The sequence below is a fragment of the Mustela erminea genome, chromosome 20 (genome assembly GCF_009829155.1).
Source record: "Mustela erminea isolate mMusErm1 chromosome 20, mMusErm1.Pri, whole genome shotgun sequence".
Lineage (NCBI taxonomy): Eukaryota > Metazoa > Chordata > Mammalia > Carnivora > Mustelidae > Mustela > Mustela erminea.
The window spans coordinates 22,267,941-22,287,933 of record NC_045633.1 but is presented as its reverse complement, the minus strand read 5'-3'; the positions used below and the strand labels follow the sequence as shown (position 1 = coordinate 22,287,933).

Sequence of the window (19,993 nt, the reverse complement as noted above, 5' to 3'; positions counted from 1 at the left end):
CAGCGGCCAGGGTTACACGGCAGGAGGCCAGGCTCTGAAAGGCAGAGCTGTCTCAGGTGATGGGCGCTGGGCTGGCAGGGAGGGGCTGCCCTCAGGGGGTGTGATCAGATAGGACCCCTGCCTGTTTTCCTGGTGTTCTAGTTTTTATGGAATGAAAAAGTACCCCTTCATAATCAGGAAAAAAAAAAAAAGATGGTTTTTAAAAAGAGTGGCCCGGGGCGTCTGGGTGACTCAATGGGTTAAGTGTCTGCCTTCGGCTCTGGCTGTGATCTCAGGGTCCTGGGATGGAGCCCCGTGTCAGGCTCCCTGCTCCGCGGGGAGCCTGCTTCTCCCTTTATCCCTCCCTCTGTGTGCATGGGCTCGCGCTCTCTCTCAAATAAATGAACAAATCTGAAAAAAAAAAAAGAAAACTAACAGTACCTGGGGGAGGGGGCCCAGGGAGGAGGAACGCTCCCTGGTCACCCGGAAGAACCCCAGCCGATCACTATTTCAGGTCTTGGACCGCCCCCCCGGGCATTTGGGTTCTGGGAGGCCAGGACCTGCCTCAGTCCTGCTGGCCCTCACTTTACTCCGCGGCAGACGCGTGGTGAGAGGCGTTCCCATCGCGCGTGCTGGGCCTGCCCTGCGCTCGTTGCCCGCCAGCTCGTTCCAGCATCGCTCACACCTGCTCACACCCTGGCTACCCCGGGCCTGCCTCCCCCTCTCTATAAACAGGGCCAACGAGGACACCTGCCCTCGGGACGAGGGTCACTGAGAGAACAGGGACCTGTCCGTGAGCCCTAACGTCAAGAATTACAAAGGCAGGGGCCCCTGGGTGGCTCAGTGGGTTAAGCCTCTGCCTTCAGCTCAGGTCATGATCTCAGGGTCCTGGAATCGAGCCCCGCATCGGCTCTCTGCTCAGAGGGGAGCCTGCTTCCTCCTCTCTCTCTGCCTGCCTCTCTGCCTCCTGTGACCTCTCTCTGTCTGTCAAATAAATAACTAAAATATTAAAAAAAAAAAAAGTTACAAAGGCTTCCCGGGCTGGCCACAGCTGCTGTTACACAAGGAAAAGAAGATGTCCCTAAATATGGCGTAATGAGTCCACACAGCGAGGTGGTCAAACCCACATGCTTGACGAGGAGATGGACACTTTGGCGTTCCAGAAGGACTGAGGCAGGGGCACCCGAGGCTATGTCCTGAGTGCCCCAGAGCCCCTGTGTGCCATGAGAGCCCCCAGCTCCTGGGGCCTGGCTGGGTGGCAGCCAGCACCCAGCTGGGGTGCACAGAGGTGACAGGAGTGTGGTCTCGGCAGGGATAAGCGGTGATGGTGGTGGGCGGGGCTGCACACGCACCTGCCGTCACCAGGGCCCACTGCAGGGACAGCCTATGCCGGGGCATTCAGCCTTCCCCAGACAAGAACCGACTCCCGCCAAGACCCGCTGGCCAGCCAGTGTGCCGGCCAGGATGTGGGAGGGGAGCGGTGACCTGAGCCAGCCTTCCTGCACGACCCGTTGAACCCAAGCCCAAGGCCTGCTCCCAGCCCGGGGCAGCATCCGGCTGCCACCAGTGGGGACAGAGATCGTTCGGGCTTGATGGGATAGAAGAAAGAGCAGTGTCCCCTCAGTGCATGTGGTGACCTGCCTGGCAAACAGAGGCCACGGAGGTTCCGCACGTCACCTCCAATGGCCCCGAAACAGACAACCTGGGTACATGGCCACCCGGGCAAACCTGAGCCCTTGACACTGCCTGTGCCTGCCTCTGACTCTGGCCAACAGCCTTCTCCCCCAAGGGCAAGGTCTGGAGGTGTCTGTGGTTGTCGTGATGGAGTGGGGGAGGCGGAGGCTTCCGAACATCCCCTGTGTGTGAGGACGAGGTGCACAGCGCCTGGGCTGAGAAGCCAGGCTCAGAGGGCGGAGCTCGGGCCCTGTGGCTGCCACTTACCCAGCACCTCCCGCGGCTCCTGGCCCGAAGCCTGCAGCATGCCCTTCAGACGCTCGGCCAGCTGCTGATCCAGCCGGGAGGCCCCTGGGACAGCAAAGGGCACGACGGTGCGGCCGTAGGCACCCAGGGTCAGCTCCAGCTTGGGGTCGTCAAAGGTCTCAGAGGAGTAGTTGACGGCCAGGAGGGCCAGGGTGACGCACGTCAGCGGGACCAGGACCTGGGCCACCACCATCTTCCACTCGCGCAGGCTGTATGCGGCCTTCTTCAGGAACATGGCCCAGAACTGCTGGCAGTGGAGGGCGAGCTGCGGCAGAGGAGATGAGCTGCCGTGGCTGCTACGCAGGCCCAGCCTGGGAACCCCGTGCAGCAGCCGCGGGCCCAGTCCAAACGCGAGCCTGGGGCTCCAGGCTGACATATGTGCCCCAAGGCCCCAGGGCTGCTTGCGAAGCTCCTTCAGTAACGCGACTCGGCCTCAGAGGTGGTTCACCCCACCATGGAGGCCCGGCAGGTGCTGGGCACAGGGGGTCCAGCTGTGGTCCCACGGGGGCGCTGAGGCCTCTACTCTTGCCTGGTGCCCTGCCCTTGCTGGTGGGAGGACCCGGGCGGCACTCACAAGGGAGCAGAGGGCTGCCCTTCTCTGTCCTCCCAGTGGAGGCACCAGGGTTGGAGCCTGGCTCAGCCATATGGCAGCTGTACACCTGGGCCCAGGCCCCCCGGATGCTGCCCTCTGCCTCACCAGAGAGCACGAGGCCCACGGCTAGTCCTCAGTCCATGGAGCACCGTGAGCGTCATGTGCTACATCCGCTCATCGGTGAGCAGCCCAGTGACAAAAGGAAACAACAGCTGCCGGTTCAAACATTCCGGGTTTTCCTCCTCCCTGGCATGACCGTGTGACCTGTACTCTGACCGCTTCCCAGCGAGTTGCGCTTCCTTCCACAAGCCCTGGTCTGCCCCCGTGGACACCTAACACGTGGGGCTCAGGGGTCCCCCAGCCTCCTGCGCTCACCCCAGTGTTGAGCTTGGCGGTGGCGCACTCGTCCTCGATCAGGGAGCCTACGCCATTGGTTGGGTCCATGGCCCCACACAGGTGGCTGTCCACGGCCCAGTCACTCGCCCGCCTCTCATGCTGGTACTGCAAGGCAGGGAGCTGGATGGCCTGGATGTCCATGCTGCTGTCCACCAGCTTGCCGACCCTGCGCCGAGACACGAGAGGCCTGGTCACCGCTTGGCTGTCCCCGCGGAGGAGGAGGAACATGCCATTGGCTGTCCTGGCTAGAGTTTCGTTCCCTCACTGGTTCATCAACATGTGCCCCAGACACTGGGCACCGTAGTCAAGCAGAGTCCGGCAGAGACAGACAACCAGACAAGGGACCTGCTCTGCCCACAAGGACCCCGCCTCCCTGGGAGACGGGCCAGAGCCAGCATTCACAGCCAGGGCCGGGCGTGTGTGGGGGGCACAGGCAGTGAGGCTGGCAGGCCCCTGGGTGCTGGGCCACAGGCTGGCCCGGGTCACCCTGGTGCCCAAGAGTGATCTCAGCCATGCGCACTCGCTGCCCTGTTGCCTGCTCTAGGATCTGCCCAGGATCCTCAAGGACAGACACGTACCTCGCACTTCCTTTTGTACATCTGGTTCTTAGCACTCTGTCTGCCAAATACGCCCTCAAGACAAGCCTGGCAGATACGTTTGTTGTCCCTGCCCGCGGTTCTGGGCCTCCGCCTGTCCAGGCCCCACCTTCATCCTGGACAGACACTTGCTCCAGGAAGGGGCCCCGGGGATGCTGCACACTCCCCATGAGGAAGGACGGAAGTTTCCAGGGCCTAAGCTCAGGGGCCCTCTGCTGGGCGAGTGCCGCGGGGAACTTGGGGCCCTGCTTGCAGCCGGCTGTCCGGCCACCCGTTGGGGGGTGTTGGGTGTGACGTTAACCAGGCACATGCGCCTGTCTGTCGGAAGTGTATGTCTACTGACCGAAGGAAGACCTCTTCCATGGTGGTGACGGAGGCCCCAAAGCTGGCGACTCCCAGCTCCTTCCGCTGCTTCTCCAGCTTCGAGAACAGACTTTCAAACCTGGGAGCAAGACCCGGAGTGAAAACCACATCTTCAACCACACAAGTGCCTTCCGAGGCAGCTTGCTTCTCTGTCTGGGGGAACAAAGGGACCTCCGTCCTTGCAAAGCCACTGCAAAAAACCCTGCGGGCTTGGTGTCCTCCTTTTCTGTCCCCATGGGACCTTCTACCCGGAGTACCTGGGCCTGTGGGGGCGTTCCGTAGTACCGGTCCACGTGAACTCACAAAACAAACCCAATGGCCTGCGGGGTAACGCTTTGTAGGAAAAATGAACACGGGTGAAGGTACGACCCATTGCACACCAAGTTTCTGCGTGGCAAACAGAGCCCACAGAACTAGCCAGCGACCAACTGCAAAAATCTACAGCAAAAAATGGCAGATGTTAACATGTTGAACACTCTGATGGATAAATGAGCAGGGGACAGAACACACACCATCCAGAGAAAGCAGCTCCTGGAGCAACGTGCCGTGGTCTGACCCCACCGCCTGCTAGCAGGAGCGGTAAAGCCCAGCTTCGCCTGCCGGGTACACAGGTGTTTAGGAAAACAGTGCTGGACGCTGGGGTCGTGGGGTAGCACAGTCCCCGCCCACCCTGCTGACAGGGACGTCAAACACGCCTCCTTTCTAGGAGGGAACGGGGTACAATTTACCCCACCACTGGGATTCTAACCTAAGCGGGGCTCACTGGAGGTTCAGAGACCTTTCTAGAAGAGGGTTCACTAGCATGTTTTCTGGGGGAAAATCATAAGCATGGGGACACAGCACAGACACTGATGATGTCGTGGTGTAACTGGGTCAGGGAACCCATATGAATTTATTAAAGCTCCACCCGTTAACCGGGCTTGTGGCAAGATTAAAAGAACTTTCCAGATTTATACCTACATTTTCTTAATGTGAGTCGGACTTTGGTTGTTACCCCCCCACACCAGGACTCTGCAGGACGCCAAGCCTGACACCAGGAAGATACACAAGTACAGGCCTCACAGGAACTTGGAGCGGCTGCTGTGCATGCCCGACCTGGGGCTGCGGGGCACACACACTCTCCCTCCAGGTACAGGACGGTCCGCCGGCTCCGCAGCACTGGGAGGCCTGCTTGCCGGGCCCAGCAAGCGGGTTTGCCCTGTGCTGTCACAGGTCCCTGCTGGCAGAGCCCGACATGGACAGTGGTAGGGGGACTCTAAGCCTGGAGCCCCAGAGGCCCACGGAGCCCTCTCCTCCACCCCGTGTAGGCCTCAGTGCGCACCTGTGTGTGCTCTCCTTGGGGAGCACGAAGGACAGCTCTGCGCCAGCTCTGCTCTCCAGCGTGGCAGTAGGGACGTGGTGCTGCACCAGCCGGGAGATGGCCTCGGGGTCGCAGTGAGGCTCCTTCACCAGCGTCATGTGGTAGCCTGCACCTGAACACCAAGGAGGCTGTCTCCCCGGGGCCCGGGCTCCCGACGAGGGCCGGCTCATGGGGCAGGGGCTGGAGAGTGGAGCCTCTGGGTGCCCACTGGCCTGAGGGCCTGGCCTCTCCACCCCCTGCTGGGCAGAGATGCCAGAGGACTTGGGGTGGGGGTTGCTGTACAGCAAGGACACGAGGCCCAAGCGGGACTAGACTCCAGGCTCCAAGTCTCAGAGGCTGTGACAGGAGCTTTCCCTGAGACCTGTGCTCCCTGCTTTCTCTGCCAGGGAGCTGGGACCATGGCCATCCTCTCTGGCCTCCCTCCAACCTCCCTCCATCCTGAGGAGGATGCGGCTGGGTGTCTGAGGAAGGGAGCTCGGCTTCTGTCTTTGCTCTCTCCCGTGGGCAGGACCCAGGTGGACCAGCCATGCTAGACTGTGTCAGACTGCCCTCGAGAAAGGAAGCCATGCTCATGTGGCAAACCACGCACTAGCCACCGGCCCTGGACATGCCACAGGCCGCTGGCTTGAGAGCCTCTACGCTACCGAGCGTGGCCTCTCCAAGGGCACCGCTGGTCTCTGCGGCCTTGGCGGGCACTTGGCTACTCTCCTTACCTGTTCACAGATGGACATCATCCTAACCAGCTCGAGACTGTCTGCACCTTGCTCCCCGCTCCTGTCTCGGGGGCCCTCCAGGAAAGCAAACTGTCCCCGGGCCAGGGCCAGGGCCCGTGGGGAAGGGAGGCCGGCCGGCCCGCCCGCCCGCGCCACTCACCGTACTTCCGCTTGAGAAACATTGAGGACCCGCAGCACTGTAGCTCCCCCTTGGCCATGATGGCCACGCGGTCCCCCAGCAGGTCAGCCTCGTCCATGAAGTGCGTGGTCAGCAGCACGGTGCGGTCGCTCTTGTGCTGCTGCAGAAGGTCCCAGATGGCCCTCCTGGAGAGGGCGTCCATGCCCGAGGTGGGCTCGTCCAGCATCAGCACCTGCGGGCAGAGTGGCGGCCGCTGGGGGTGGGGGCAGAGCAGGGTCGAGGGCCAGGGCCGGCTGTGCAGGAGGCCCCATGAGGCTCCGGTTTGGGAAGATGTGGCCGTCCCCACACTGGCCGGGCCGCTCTGCCAGCGTCCGGGGGCTGCTGCCAGCCCGAGCCATGTGGGGGCTGGAGCCCAAGAGCCAGGTGGCCATCCCCATGCACGGTCTCCTGCCCGCCTACCTTGGAGCCCGCTATGAGGGCAATCCCAATGGAGAGCTTGCGCCTCATGCCCCCGCTCAGGAACCGGCTCAAGGTGTCCTGCTTGTCCTCCAGGCCGAGCACGTGCAGCATCCGCTGGACTTCCTCGGGGCACTTCCGACGGGACAAGCCCTTCAGCTGTGAAAGCGGGGACGGAGAGGTCCGACAGGGGCTCCCGCGGGGGCGGGGGGCTGGCCTGTCCAGTCCGCGGGGAGCCTGTCCTCAGCATCGTCCCCTTTCCTCCATGAGTGGCACCTGGTGGCCTCACATCCCTCCCTGCCCCCACTGCAGGTCCGCAAAGGCTTCTCAGAATGGATTCTGCTGGCTGGGGATGGGGGCTCACGTCCTGGGGCAAGAGCATGCAGGCCATGGAGCCGGCAGGGCCCCAAGTCCGCTCAGCTGCCAGCTCACCTGTGCGTAAAAGCGCAGGTGTTCTGCGACCGTCAGGTTGTCAAACAGCACATCGTGCTGCGGGCACAGGCCCAGGCTCTTGCGGATCTGGACCATGTCCTGTGAAATCTCATACCCGTTGATATACGCCCGTCCGCTGGTCGGGGGAAAGAGACCTAAGGGAAAGCAGAAGACCCAGAGGTATGAGCGCAGTGTGGACACCCACTGGTCGGCTCTGGTGTGCCCCGGGTCGCTCCATTCTCCCAAGCAGCCTGGTCACGAGGTCACCTGTGAGCCTGCTCCCGCCTCGGTGGGTGCACGGGCCTGTGGTGGGGTTGCTGGGGCAGAGGCCGTGGCCCCTCACCTGTGAGCATGGAGAGAGTGGTGGTCTTCCCTGCGCCGTTGTGGCCCAGAAGCACCGTGATCTGCCCCTCATACAGGTTCAGGTTCAAGTCTCTGACGGCCACCTTGCCCTTGTTCCCCACTCTGAACACCTGCGGCAAAGGCAGAGGGAGCCCTGGACTGTGGGCCCCGTCCCCAGCTGCCCTCAGGAATGCCCCCGGCTTGCCCACCGGAGGGTCTCAATCAGGGCAGAGGCGGGGAATTTTGGGCAGGGTCTGACCGGAGGCCATGCTGCTCCCAGCCACTCTCAACATTCCCTGACCCAGGCAGGTCCCCAGTGTCTATCCCTGTGCGGTGAGCACAGCTAGCATTTGCTGACTCAAGCCTAAGTCCCCCGGGGCCTGGGGATGGAGCCTGCAGAGTGGCTGTGCCCGGAGACCTGGTCAGAGGGCAGCCACGGGTGTCCTGGGGACAACATGGCCTGGGGGATGGTCACTGGCTTGGAGAGAGCCCTGAATAAGGTGGCACGCCCTGTGGCACAAGGTCCCTGTCCCTACCCAGTCCACAGGGGGTGGCACCTTGGTCACATGCTTGATCTTGATCCCAGCTACCAGGTCCTCCGGCTCCGCCTCAAAGTACTCGGTTCTGAGCACCTTCTCTGGGTCATCATCTTCCTCTTCTTTTCCCAAAACCGTTCGCGGGTGCCCACACCAGTACGAGGGCTAGGATGGATATCGGACCTCTGATGAGCAGCTGATCCTGGTTGGCTCATTTTGTGTGTGATGAAAGCCTAACCTTCACCAACACGCTGAATACAGACAGGTCACGGGTCCTCTGTACCGCGAGGCCAAGGCCACAGAGCGGCCCCGGGGGCACAGGGCTCCTCCCTCCTCTATCCTGGGGAGGCTCGGAGCCCCTTTCCTGACCTGCCGTCTGGGTGCATGGTCCCTGGCAGCCTTCCCCTGAGTACAGACAACGTAATCCAAAAAAATAAAACTCACAAAGGCAAATAGATAAAAATCTAAAAGTATATTTAAAAACAGATCCATACGTTTAGAGTTAAGATAGCTAAATCAGGTTAAAAGGAAAAAGATAAGTTCCAGGCATCTTTACAGCATGATCCCTTTCTACAGACACAAGCGTATGTGTGTGCTACGCACGTGTGCAGAAAAACAATCCAAACAGGATCAGCCCAGTTCATCTCTGGTGAGGGGATTGTGTGGGGATCATTTTTACTTTGTGGGCAGAAAAGCTAGGGAGATGTTTGTCTGAGAGGAGGCCCCGGGTGTGGGGCGTGCTGGTCCCGTGACAGCAGCACGAGCCCTTCTCGCACACCCTGGAGTGCAGTGCTCCTCTCGGCTCGGGGTGGGCCTCAGGGTCTCCGGGGACACACGGCTCACTGACTGCACGTGGGACGGGGTCGCGTGCCAGGGACTAGAGGGGCCCGGAACACGTGCGGAGGGCACCCCTCCCCCCCGGAGGTGGCCAGTGTGCGGAACTCACCATGACGAAGAAGTACCAGGGCTGGGGCACGCCGAACTCCCCTGGGAGCACCGCCTCCACATACCAGGTCACCAGGCCATAGAGGACGGAGTCCAGCAGCAGCATCCCCAGCACTTGCCCGAAGGAGAAGTTGTCATCCACATTGACGGGACTCAGGAGGTCTCGCCACTGGACGCCCACGCCTGAAAGACACAGCACGACCCACATACTCACCCACGCGTGTGCACGTACTGTACATGCATACTCACGCACAGATACAGGGATACGTGTGCATGATTCGGGGAAGTCCCACGCGAATAGTGTGTATTCACTACAACTCTTTCCAAAAATCACAAGCACTTGAGGCACAAGTAAAGCTCGACTTCTAGTCCCCGCAGGTCTTGCCTTCCTTTGCATTTGGAACATCACAGCCCAAATGGGGCCTGCGGCCTCCGCACGGCCAGCTACCCTCTGTCAGCTCTAAGGAGCTGTCTTTTGGTCTCGGTCACTTTCAAACGACCAGAAGTTTGCCTATTTTCAAGTTTTGCCTTGGTCTTAAAGACCAAGAGCTGCCCTACAGTTAGGTTCTTGGTTAACAGCTTTTATGAAAGTGTTCGAACCCTGGAAGGCCAAGTACATTGAAAAAGTCTACATTTATCCCACACAGCTAAACACAGAGACAGACGGTTACAGGCCAAAGTGCGAGAAGACACCACCACAGGAGAAAACAACTCTAATGAAAGATAAGGCCACATGGAGGATCCGCGACCTCCCTCCTCCCACAGACCCATGCTAGGAAACCACAAGAGCCAGGGCTATGAGACACGAGACCATGAGACCACGCAGCCCGAGACAGAGAAGCCGGGCAGCACAGGGCCCAGTGCCCGCAGACGCGCAGGGCCGTCCCCACACGGGAGAGGCCAGCACAATGTCAGGGCCACACAGAAGCTCACGCTCACCCTCCTGCCTCTTCTCGGTGGTGACAGCCCCCTCTGCCCCTTTGAGGTCGTCCCCAGAGCACCGCCAGCAGGTGGGCTTCCCCATGGAGGCCTCTCTACCCTTTAGAGAAGTAGGCTTGACCCCACCCTTAAAACCGAGCAGGTGGCCCATGTACCAGTGACGTGTTTTATTCAACCCTTGTGATATTTCATGGAATCAGGAAATTTCATGAAAATCACAAAAACAGTGCTGGGCTGTGACTCCCACTCACTGCACAGGGAGGCACCCGTTCCGGCACCTGACCAAGAGCAGGGAGCGGGTCAGCTCCCGCAGACTCTGAGGGCAGGGCCTTGCTGTTCTGAGCACCCCAGGTGCAGGCAGTGGCTCACTGAGGTATCGAGCAGGTCCTTCACGGGACACAGGTGCTCACGTCTGCTCCCGGGCAGGAGCTCAAGGCCAGTGGTGGCCATCACCGCGCTGGGTACATTAGTGCTCTGTCCTCTGAGAGTCCGGGTCTGGGCCGCCTCCCCTGGGACTCCTGCTGCACCTCCCATCTGTGGGGGCAGGAGCCTCCCCACCGCAGAGCGCCTGTCGTCCCCTGCCGTCCCCTGCTCTGCTCTGTGAGCTGTCCTGGAGCCACACGCTGGAGCACGCCTAAGCACGCTCCCTTGTTGCTCAGTTGGCGAGGGCTGCTCATCAGAAGGAAGAGACTCACCTTTCGCTTCAAATTTCCCTATGAGCTGGGCTCCCATTGCCATGGCAACGTTGGACAGGAGACAGGAGAGCAGCTTTTGGCTGAGAGTCATCCAGTTGTATCGGGGAGCAACGAAGAAGTACGGGATGTAGGTGAAGAAGTAGAGGAAGCCCCCTATGGCGGCTGCCATGTTGGCTATGGACAGAGAGAAGAGACGTGTGTTGAGTGCGGGGGAGCGCCCGGCATCCGCCACTGCGCAGGGACGCAAGCCCCAGGGCTGGTGGACCCCAGGCTTGGCCGCTCCTCTTGTCACGCGCATGCTCTGCAGGGACCCTGACCTCACCTGGGGCCGCACACCCTCCCACCCAGGCGACCCCCACACGGATGTCCCCAGCCCTCTCCTGCAGACTTTGCCCTGACAAAGTACTGCGGACACAGCCCAGCCCAGCCTAGGCCTGCTTCTCACCACGTCCATCTGCTCTCACTCATCCGTTCCAAGACAGGTCCTGTGGCCGGCACCGGGGCATCTGTCACAACCACACACACGAGCCCCTCCCCTCCTGGAGCTTGCAAGCCACCAAGGACACAGAGGGTAACAGAGCAGAACGGAGTGTGCCGGGTAGGGACAGTCCTGGGCAGAGTAACAAGGCGCAGACAGGGGCCAGGCATTCCCTGGGCTGGGGCTGTGACAGTAGCCAGCAGGCCAAGCACAGCTCTGACTGGAAGGTGATGCGTGGTAAAGGCGTGATGGGTGAGTCGGGGAGAACGGCCTGGCTGTGGTCCGTGCCGGCAGCCCTCAGGTGCTCTGAGCTTACAACCCCTCTATGGACTTAGAAGTGATCGAGGACATCAGAGAACGTGTACTCGCATGGGTCATGCGCGTGCACACACACGTACCAGTTCTTACCGTACAGCAACCCAGTACTAAGAAAATGTAAAGATTTTTCAGAACAACAAAGCCACTTTAAGTTAACATAAGTATTTTCATGAAAGTCAACTATATTTCCGGCAATTTAGCGAGGAGAGTGGCACTGTGCTCCGTGTCTACATGCCTCTGCAGCGTCTGGTTTAATTAAGGGATTAGGGCTGCTCTGTGGTCGCCCTGTTGTGGTACGCTGTTTGGGGCCTCACACGGGTTCGCAGCTGGACAAGGGACAGGCACGTTGACAGGCTTCTCAGACACGCGTGGGTCTTCCCCCTCGATAGAGTCACTCAAGCACCACGCCCCAGGCAGTCATCTCTTAAAGGCCGGGTATCTCGGGGACCCAGGCTGACCCAGGAACCTCTCACACTCTGCAACGTGCAAATCTGCTTTGCACTTCGAAAGGGTTACTCCTTGGACATGATCTCATGGCGTGCTGTGCTGATCATGTGGAACGTAACTTGTTGACTCCGCAGACCCTCCCAGAGTGGACACAATTTATCGTACACACGGAAATATCACGTGGGCTGATCGGAGCTCCAGTCTCCTAAGAGGCTAAGTACTGGGTCGCCATCGAGCTCACGATGTTAGGCTCGAGTTCGTAAAATCCTGCTTTTTGCTTGAAAGCTAGGATTTCACAATTGACATCAGATACTGTCAGGTGCTCTTAAAAGACAGCTCACGTTTGAGAAATGCGCCTGCCAGACACTCAGATGTGAGTAATTATCATCCGAGGCTCATTCTTTTGAGTGAAATGCTGTCCCAGGAGGGAAGTGGCTAGTTTAGCTGACAACTCGGCCACGGCACACAAGACACGGCACTCTTCCTGAAGACAATTATCACCCTTGAGTATGCAACCAAGCACGTTACGTGAACCTCCTGTTTCATCCCACGGAACATTTGAAAAGTATGCTTAAGAGTCAAGGTTTAACAAAATCAATAAATTTTTGCTGCTCATCAAGGACATTTCTGAGTGACGTTGACACTTGTTTGTTGTTGGCTTGTTGGAGTGTGTGCGGGGATGGCTCCCAGTGCAGCTTGGGGCCTGTCTTGACTGGTGTTCAGAGGCCACAGTCTTACCTGCCTTTGCTTCTGGGCCAGTCCGTGCACACATCAATGTGGCAGAAAAGGCAAACAACATCTGGGTATTCTTAGAAAAATAGTGTGTACTTTGCGAACCCTCCTAAGGATCTTGCAGATCCCCAGGAGGCTGTGGACTGCACTGTGGAAACCTCTGACCTGGCGGAGGAGAGAGCGCTAGAAGGGGGTGTGCCCAGCCTAGAGCAAGGGGGCTGGGCAGGGCCACGGGTGAAGGCTGTACCATTCCCTCCGTTCCTTCCGAGTGAGACCGATGGTCAGGGGAAGGATTGAGCGGAAGAGTGCCAGGTTGTGGAGGCACACACTATGGACTGTGCCCAGAGCTGAAGTGTGGCAAGGGCAGACACTGAGAGATAGGTCGAAGCCACCACCGTGAACCCAGTCAGTGACAGTGGCTGGGTGGGGCAGTGGAAGTGGTGGGAACATGAGCTGCAGGTCTGATTTGACATGGTGTAGAACGTGAGAGAAAGAAGCATGTCAGAGATGATCCCAAGGTGTTCTGGTGAGAGTGGAGGAAAGACCGGGTGCTCCAGCAGAAACAGGGGACGGGCTTCTGGGGAAAAGGTCAGGGAGTGGTGGTGGGCACAGCTGGGTGTGTGCACGCTGAGCATCTCAGGGAAGTTGTGTGTGAGTGTGAGTGTTGGGAAAGAAGCCTCAGCTGGGGCTTGCAATCTGGGGATGGGCCACATGTCCAGAGTCCTCCGAGGAGAGGCAGGTGACAGGAAACTCAGGACTGCAGGATCAGGGAGTCGTGGATGTAACACAAAGAGGAACACATGAAGAGCTTCCACTGAAAAAAGGGGGATGTTTTCCCCAAAAAATGGATGAAGAAACAAGAGTAAGTGGATGCGTACAAGAATCAGCTAGATACCCGACAAAAGAAAAATATGGCCTGAGAAAGGAAGGCTCGGTAGATTCTAGAACATTTTAGAACATACACGGTCAATGAGACAACCAGGGAGCTGGAAGACAGCCGTGAGGAAGTCACACAGACTCAGCACGAAGACTTCTGTGAGTATGAAGGGGAGGCTGGGAGACTCGAAGGACAGATACCGCCTCACGCCCACCAGGACGGCTGCTATCCGAGCTCGGCCCCAAACCAGGATGTGAGGAGCGCGGCGAGGAGTGGAGCCGCCGGGCGCTCCAGGTGGGAATGTCAAGTGGAAACAGCCCGGCAGCTCCTCAGACAATAAACGCAGGGCCAGCACGTGACCCGGCCATGCCACTTCTGGGTACCCCCACACCAGACCAGAGGGTCTCAAGGTCATGCCGGCATGCTCATGTTCACAGCAGCCTGACTCCAGGCGCTGAGCTGTGCACACGCGTGTGTGGAGAGGTGGGAGGACGAGCACAAGCGCCCCATCCACACAGTAGGAGGAACCCCACTACGACGGGGATGAACCCGAGGACAGCAGGTTCAGCGAGAGAAGCCAGCCACAAAGGGACGCACACTGTGGGAGTCCACTCGTGCTGGCTACTTAGGATGGCCACAGCCACAGAGACAGAAGGAGGGATGGGGAGTCAGGGTTTAGGGGGACACAGCTTCTGTCTGGGAAGACAGAAGAATTCTGGGGTGGGGGTGGGCACAGTCATACCACCCTGTGGGCACGTTTACTGACACTCAACTGTGCGCTCAAGGACAATGACGATGGCCCACTGCTCTGTGTGTGCTGCCGCCACAGAGAAAGAAAGACGACGCAGGACAGAGCCAGAGGCTCCAGCTGAGTCTAGAAGACAGCGTGGAGACGGCGGAACACAGGGTCTGGTGGACGTGGGAGCGAAATTGTGAGGAACTGAAACAAGATCTGAACCCTCGGACACCGCTGGTAAAAGAGGGAAAAGCACACTCCACTGGGGTGGGAGGCACACCTGTGGCCACAGTATCCAAGAGCTGTGGACACACGCCCACCCACAGGGACACGCCCACGTGTGGAGACACGCCCACCTCAGGACACGCCCACAGCCTCCTGGTCTCTCCACAATATGCAGGTGGGAGAGCAAGGCTAGGACGGCCTGGACACACACAGAACAGGAGGAACAGCTCCCCGAGCTTCAGCTTCAGAACGACTCAGGCCTGCGCCACCCCATGGGTCCTGTCAGAGCACAGCTCCCTCCAGCCCACCGGGAGGAACCCCCGGGGTTTCCCGGGCTGGGGGTCCCTGGGGTGCCCTGGTCCTGGGGGTGGGCTGGCTCACCTTTGCTGAAGAATGTGCTGACCATGAAGCTGAAGGAGATGGAGGAGGTGGCAAAGCACAGCAGGAAGACCAGCACCAGCGAGGGGTCGCTGTGGGTGAGCACCGCCACGCCCTTCTTCACCTGTGTGGCCCGGGAAGTGGGGACAAGACCGGGACACCTTAAAGGTCGCCCGTCTCCAACAAAACCGGCGAGGGTGGGAGAAGGGCCGACGCACTCTGAAAGCCCTGAGCCAAGGCTGGGGTTTCCCGGGGTGCTGGGCCCGTCCATGCTACCATCACGTTCTCCACGAGGCCACACTCACCTGGACACAGAAGAGGAGAGTCACGAAGGAGACGGCCACGAGGAGGAAGAGGAAGAACAGGAGGAACCAGGCGCTCCAGTGCAGCCAGCTGCTGAGCCCCATCATGCGCATGTATTCCTGGGGAGAGGGCCACATGCACATGCTCCGACACGCCTGCCCCTGTGGTCTGGAGCCTGTGCGTCTGTACGAATGCCCAGTGTCCCCCATGGGCCAGGAGGGAACGACAGAGGGACAGCCTGGGACCCAGGCTCAGCACGCGCCAGGCAGAAGATGCGGTCCACCTGTGCTGTCATCCCTTGCCCTCCTCCTCTGTCTCCCTGGTCTTAGGTGCTGCGCCCTGGGCCAGCCTTCCGGCTCCCAGCAGGATGAGCCCACCTCGCCCCTCACCCAGCGTGCTCCCACCCTCCACTCAGATTCAACCATCACTGAACATCTGCCACGTTGGTTTTACCCACGAATCTGTGGGCATAAATGTTTGCTTCTGAGCCATTTTACATCTGCTGCCGACTGCATTCACGTCACCACTGCGCCACCGTCACGTCCAGCGCCCACGCGGACAGCACCCTGTCCCTCTCCCAGTCCCTCTCCTGGCCCCCGGCTTGCCGCAGCTCACAAGCTCCCATGATCACAGATGTGGCACCTCCGAGAATATTCTAAGTGTCGTGGCTGCTGCCAAAGGAAGAACTTCAAATAAAATCTGGGTCATTTCGGCAGCACTGCCAACATGAGTTTATGGGTGACTCTATTGCACAGCTGTGCTTGGTTAAGGCAAGCTGTGCTTGGTTAACGACCCCTTCCATACCCCTTAACCCCCGTCCCCCTGGGCCTGGCGGTGTGGACCCACGGCTATGCTCGCCCCGTGCAATGTGAACGGGCCTTGTGTGTGGCCGCCCCCTGAAGCGTCCGGCCTTGGGGGTGGCTGTATTCCGCAGAAATCGGATGAGTAGGCATATAATTTAGTGTTTTATACTGGCCGCAGCCAAAACGTCAACGAACCACCGAAATTAGTTCAACGCTGTCTCCTGCTTGACCCAGCACATCCGAGCCGTGGTCGTTTCAGCGTGTCAGGCCCTACCGCACTGCCCACGCATGGCTGCTTCAGCAGGGTGTGAAGGACCTGGGTGCACCGGGCTTGAGTTCCCAGAAGCCCGGGGATCGCCTGCACCATGGTGGGCGTTCACTCCGCGGCCAGCTGCTCAAGTGGCTCAGTTCCCGGGCCACGGCCTGCCCCCACGCCCCTCCCCCCTGCACCCAACCGGCCCGACGGTGGGAAGCCGCGCCGGGCACGGATACCTTGAGCTTCGTCTCCTTCTCCTGCACGACGGCCCGGATGGCGGTGAGCGACGTGTAGGTGAAGCTGAGCACAAGCAGCAGCGGCAGCTGGTACTGGACGGCCGCCAGGAAGGGGTCCGAGATGAAGGGCGGGTAGGGGAACCTCTTCGCGGTCACGGTGAGCTTCTCGAGCAGCTGGTGCGCGGAGGCGTTGGCGTGGTACTGCATGATGGCCCGGTCCACCGCATGCTGCACGGCCAGGAAGCCCTCGCGGATGTACCCTGAGCGCGGGCCGGGTGGAAAAGCCACGTCATGGGTGTGGCTCGCTAACACAGCCATGCGCCCTGAGCCGTACCGGTCTCCGTGGTGCTCGGGGCCACGGAGCGACACCACCTAGCACCCCCTGGGCACTCCGGTCTTTTGGCCTGTAGGGGTCATCCTCATCTCCGACTCACGGCCCCCTCCTGCACCCCCAAGGCCAACCAGGTGGCATCTGTCTGGCCCTCTCTTCTGCCTCCCTCGTCCACTTTGGAGGACCTCGGTGATAATGTCGAGCCCTCCAGGATACTCAACAGTAACCCACTATCCCGAGGCCCGCTGAGTCACAGCCTTACTTCCATCCCCCCGCGCTAGCGCCTTGAAGGGAGGGAGGCATCACAGTCCAAAGGCCAGTACTCAGGGCTGTGAGCTGCTGTGCTCTCTCTGCTGGCCCTTTCTGATGCCCCTGCCATGTGCCCTGTAACAAAACTGCCAGTGAGACAGGACTGGGAGGAGTGACCGACTGGGGGTGAGGATCCCAGTCCAGAGCCCAGCCTGCCATGGGGAGCCTGAGGAAGGAGTGGGCACAGCCTCAGGCGAGCAGAGGACAGATGGGCACATGGGCACAGGCACCCTTATTCATAAAATACGGGGACCATTAAGATATGCAACATCTCTATTATGGAAAGGCCAGCAGGCTCTGTCCCAGCCCCTAGGAGACAGAAGCAGTACGGCCCCCCACCTCAACACAGGGGTACCCACGGCTCCCTTGGGTTCCAGATGTTTACGATTGCAACAGCAGTGGCTGCCAAGCATGTGCCGTGTGCCTGGCCCGCGTCTCTGCCATGGCTCAGCCCTCTGTGTGTGCTTCAAACTGGGGTGGACTAACGAGTCCTCCACATAAAAAGACGTGGACCCTGGTCATCGGCTGGAATGTTTTCCTTAGGCTCCTACTTGGTTTTCCTTTTTAGACAAATTTTGAATTTGTACCTAGTGAGAGGGTCCTCACGAACAGGGGGGTGGTCTCTCCTGCTGCGGGCCCCAGGCACTGGCCATGGTCTCTAAACACTGGCCGCCGCCTCCCTTCCTCCTGCCCACCAGCCCGGCTGCCTGGCGCTCCTCTCAGGACATTCCTGGTTCTTTCCACCAAAACGTGAACATACTCTACTATCTGCAGACGGTGGGATCCTGTGTTCTCTGTAATACCCTGCTGCCGCCCAGGACCCACGGAGGGGGCCCTGCTCACCCCCAGCTCTGTCCCAGGAGGGCAGCCGGGCTTTGGAGGAGACATACATGCTGCTGCCTTCCCAGGCCTCATGGGACAGACAACACATTTGCTGAGGGGCACAGCTAGCCAGGAGCCAGCTTCTGCCAGCGGCCCGCTCACGCAGTCAAACAATTGCTCCAGGACTACGGAGCCCCCGAAGCCCGTACGAGTGCACACAGCCAAGGCCAGGGAGGGAAGTGAAGCGTGAGGCCGACCCCACAGACATGATGCCAACTGCAGCCTCTCCGAGACTGAGACGCCGGTTTCCTTTGGGACCACACGTCCTCGGGAAGTGGAGAAGGGCCTCTGCGGACTTGGGAGTGTTTTAACCCGTCAGAGCCAGCTTTCCCTCGACACGGAAGAAGACCAAACAGCCCTAAAGAGATACTTCTGCAGAGAGAAGCAAGGTGGGGGTTCCCCGTGACCGCCCCTGTCAGCAGCCCAGGCCGGGGGCATGGCCGTGGTTTCTCACCAGGTTCTCCACCGTCGGGGGCCGCTGATTCCCTTGGTCCTGGGTTTGGGAAAAGTGGGAAGAGTGAAGTGGTGTGCCACCCCTCTGTCTCTTTCAGGAAAAAGGAGCCTGTTTCTGTCCACATGTAGTTCCTCCGTGTGTAGCTGAACCGTAAGTGGTACTTCACCTACAGGAACAAAGAGAAAACCGCCTGCTCTGACAGAGAAGCAAACATCGTGTCCAATGAGAGATAGGTTAGGGGCTCGTCAGTGACCTCCCCACACCCGCAAGCCCCCACAAGGTCCACGGGGTCCCCGAGCATCACACCAACAGCCCTGCCCTGGGCGGGGACAGGGAGCCCTGCAGTGCATCCCCGGGGTGTTCTCGCCAGCCCCATCTTGCCATCTACCTCCAGGAACTCTGTGCCCGAGGTGTCCCTGATCACCAGGGGAGGGTCCCCAGAATAATACTAGAGGAGCTGCGTCATTTCCTGGGCTTGATGGCATTAGGCAGGAATACCTCTTGTGTTTTAAATCACTGAAATTCTACAGCTGGAGTCCGCTCCCTTCCCCTCTGCCCACCTGACAGGGCGCAGGGGACGCGCCGGAGGACTACGGGGTCTGCAGTAGGCGGCTGGCTGCCTTCTCCTGGCTTTCCCAGCAGCATGGGCCCGACGGGCTAGAGCGGCAGCAGGGCGCCCTTGGCGGGGACCCAGCGGGCGATGTGGGCCCCGCAGCCAAGCCAGGCATTGCCCCGCAGGAGGGCCGAGGGGATGGGGAGGGGAGGGGCTCTATGGGGGGGGTCCTCACCGCCAGCGGCAGGGGCTCCGCGCTGTGGTTGAAGGTGTGCTCGAACACCACGGCGGCCAGCACGTTGGAGGAGTGGTTGTCGTACCTGATGTAGTCCTCAAAGTCCTTCTCGGAGGGAAAGCCGCGAGCTGTGGGGGAGCCGAGAGTTGCCCGAGGGCCTGTTCTACTTGGAAATCAGGCCATTTCACATCATTTTCAGTGAAAGACGGCAAATGTCCAGGTTTCTCTAGGGCTTTGTACCCTTGTCTTCAGAGTGCAGGAGGCTTTTGCGGATGGGGGCAGAGAGACTGGCTGCTGAGGAGACGGGAGGCATCCGCCATCGGGGGGCGGGGTTTCTGGGGAGAGCTGGGGGCAGGGCTGGTCCACACCCTCCAGGGTGGCCTCCCTGCATGGGGTGGCCTCTGTCTCAGGCCACGTGGGGTGCCTTGAAGATGGGAGTGGACACTAATGTCGTACGTCACATGGTTTCTCTGTCACCAGACCCCACACATGTAAAGGGCTTTCCTGCCATTGCTCCACGAGGGTGGAGAACCTCCCCTGAGCCTTTTCTGCCACGTGGCACTCAACAGGCCACAGATGACCTATGCCAAAGAAGAGGTGGGAAAAACACGGACACTTTTTATCCTGGAAGCAAAGCGTGAGGCCAGGGGACCGATAGCTGTGTGTACCAGACATGTCGCTCAACGTGCTTCCCAATGCCTTTTTCTAGAACCGTCCCCCCAAAAGCACATCCCAGGAAGGGTTCTGGGATGACCCATGGAATTCCAGAGCTGTCCCCACCATGAACTGGGGGCAACTCCAGAGCCCGGGACGATCCAGCGGTCGCCTACGTGGCTCCACTTGGCCCTCACAAGCCTGTTCCCATTTCATAAAGAGTGACCCGGGAGGGGCGCCTGGGTGGCTCAGTGGGTTAAAGCCTCTGCCTTCGGCCTGGGTCATGATCTCAGGGTTCTGGGATCGAGCCCCGCGTTGGCCTC

General features: G+C 59.9%; 1 protein-coding gene across 4 annotated transcripts in view; it reads right to left on the bottom strand.

Annotated features, from left to right (window-relative positions):
* ABCA3 (ATP binding cassette subfamily A member 3) overlaps nucleotides 1-19,993 on the bottom strand; it is a 38,514-nt gene that overhangs the window by 9,570 nt on the left and 8,951 nt on the right. For all 4 annotated transcript variants that reach the window (XR_004281740.1, XM_032327079.1, XM_032327078.1 and 1 more), the window contains exons 6-21: nucleotides 19,017-19,144; nucleotides 18,229-18,394; nucleotides 16,253-16,512; nucleotides 14,960-15,076; nucleotides 14,658-14,778; nucleotides 10,464-10,637; nucleotides 8,831-9,012; nucleotides 7,906-8,049; nucleotides 7,350-7,479; nucleotides 7,007-7,161; nucleotides 6,578-6,733; nucleotides 6,140-6,350; nucleotides 5,228-5,378; nucleotides 3,887-3,985; nucleotides 2,927-3,113; nucleotides 1,921-2,224 (exon numbers count right to left, since the gene is read on the bottom strand). Coding sequence is in view for 3 of the 4 variants with exons in the window: in XM_032327079.1 (XP_032182970.1) it covers nucleotides 1,921-2,224; nucleotides 2,927-3,113; nucleotides 3,887-3,985; nucleotides 5,228-5,378; nucleotides 6,140-6,350; nucleotides 6,578-6,733; nucleotides 7,007-7,161; nucleotides 7,350-7,479; nucleotides 7,906-8,049; nucleotides 8,831-9,012; nucleotides 10,464-10,637; nucleotides 14,658-14,778; nucleotides 14,960-15,076; nucleotides 16,253-16,512; nucleotides 18,229-18,394; nucleotides 19,017-19,144 (2,685 nt within the window). In the remaining variant the exon portion in view is untranslated. The remainder of the gene's footprint in view (nucleotides 1-1,920; nucleotides 2,225-2,926; nucleotides 3,114-3,886; nucleotides 3,986-5,227; nucleotides 5,379-6,139; nucleotides 6,351-6,577; nucleotides 6,734-7,006; nucleotides 7,162-7,349; nucleotides 7,480-7,905; nucleotides 8,050-8,830; nucleotides 9,013-10,463; nucleotides 10,638-14,657; nucleotides 14,779-14,959; nucleotides 15,077-16,252; nucleotides 16,513-18,228; nucleotides 18,395-19,016; nucleotides 19,145-19,993) is intronic.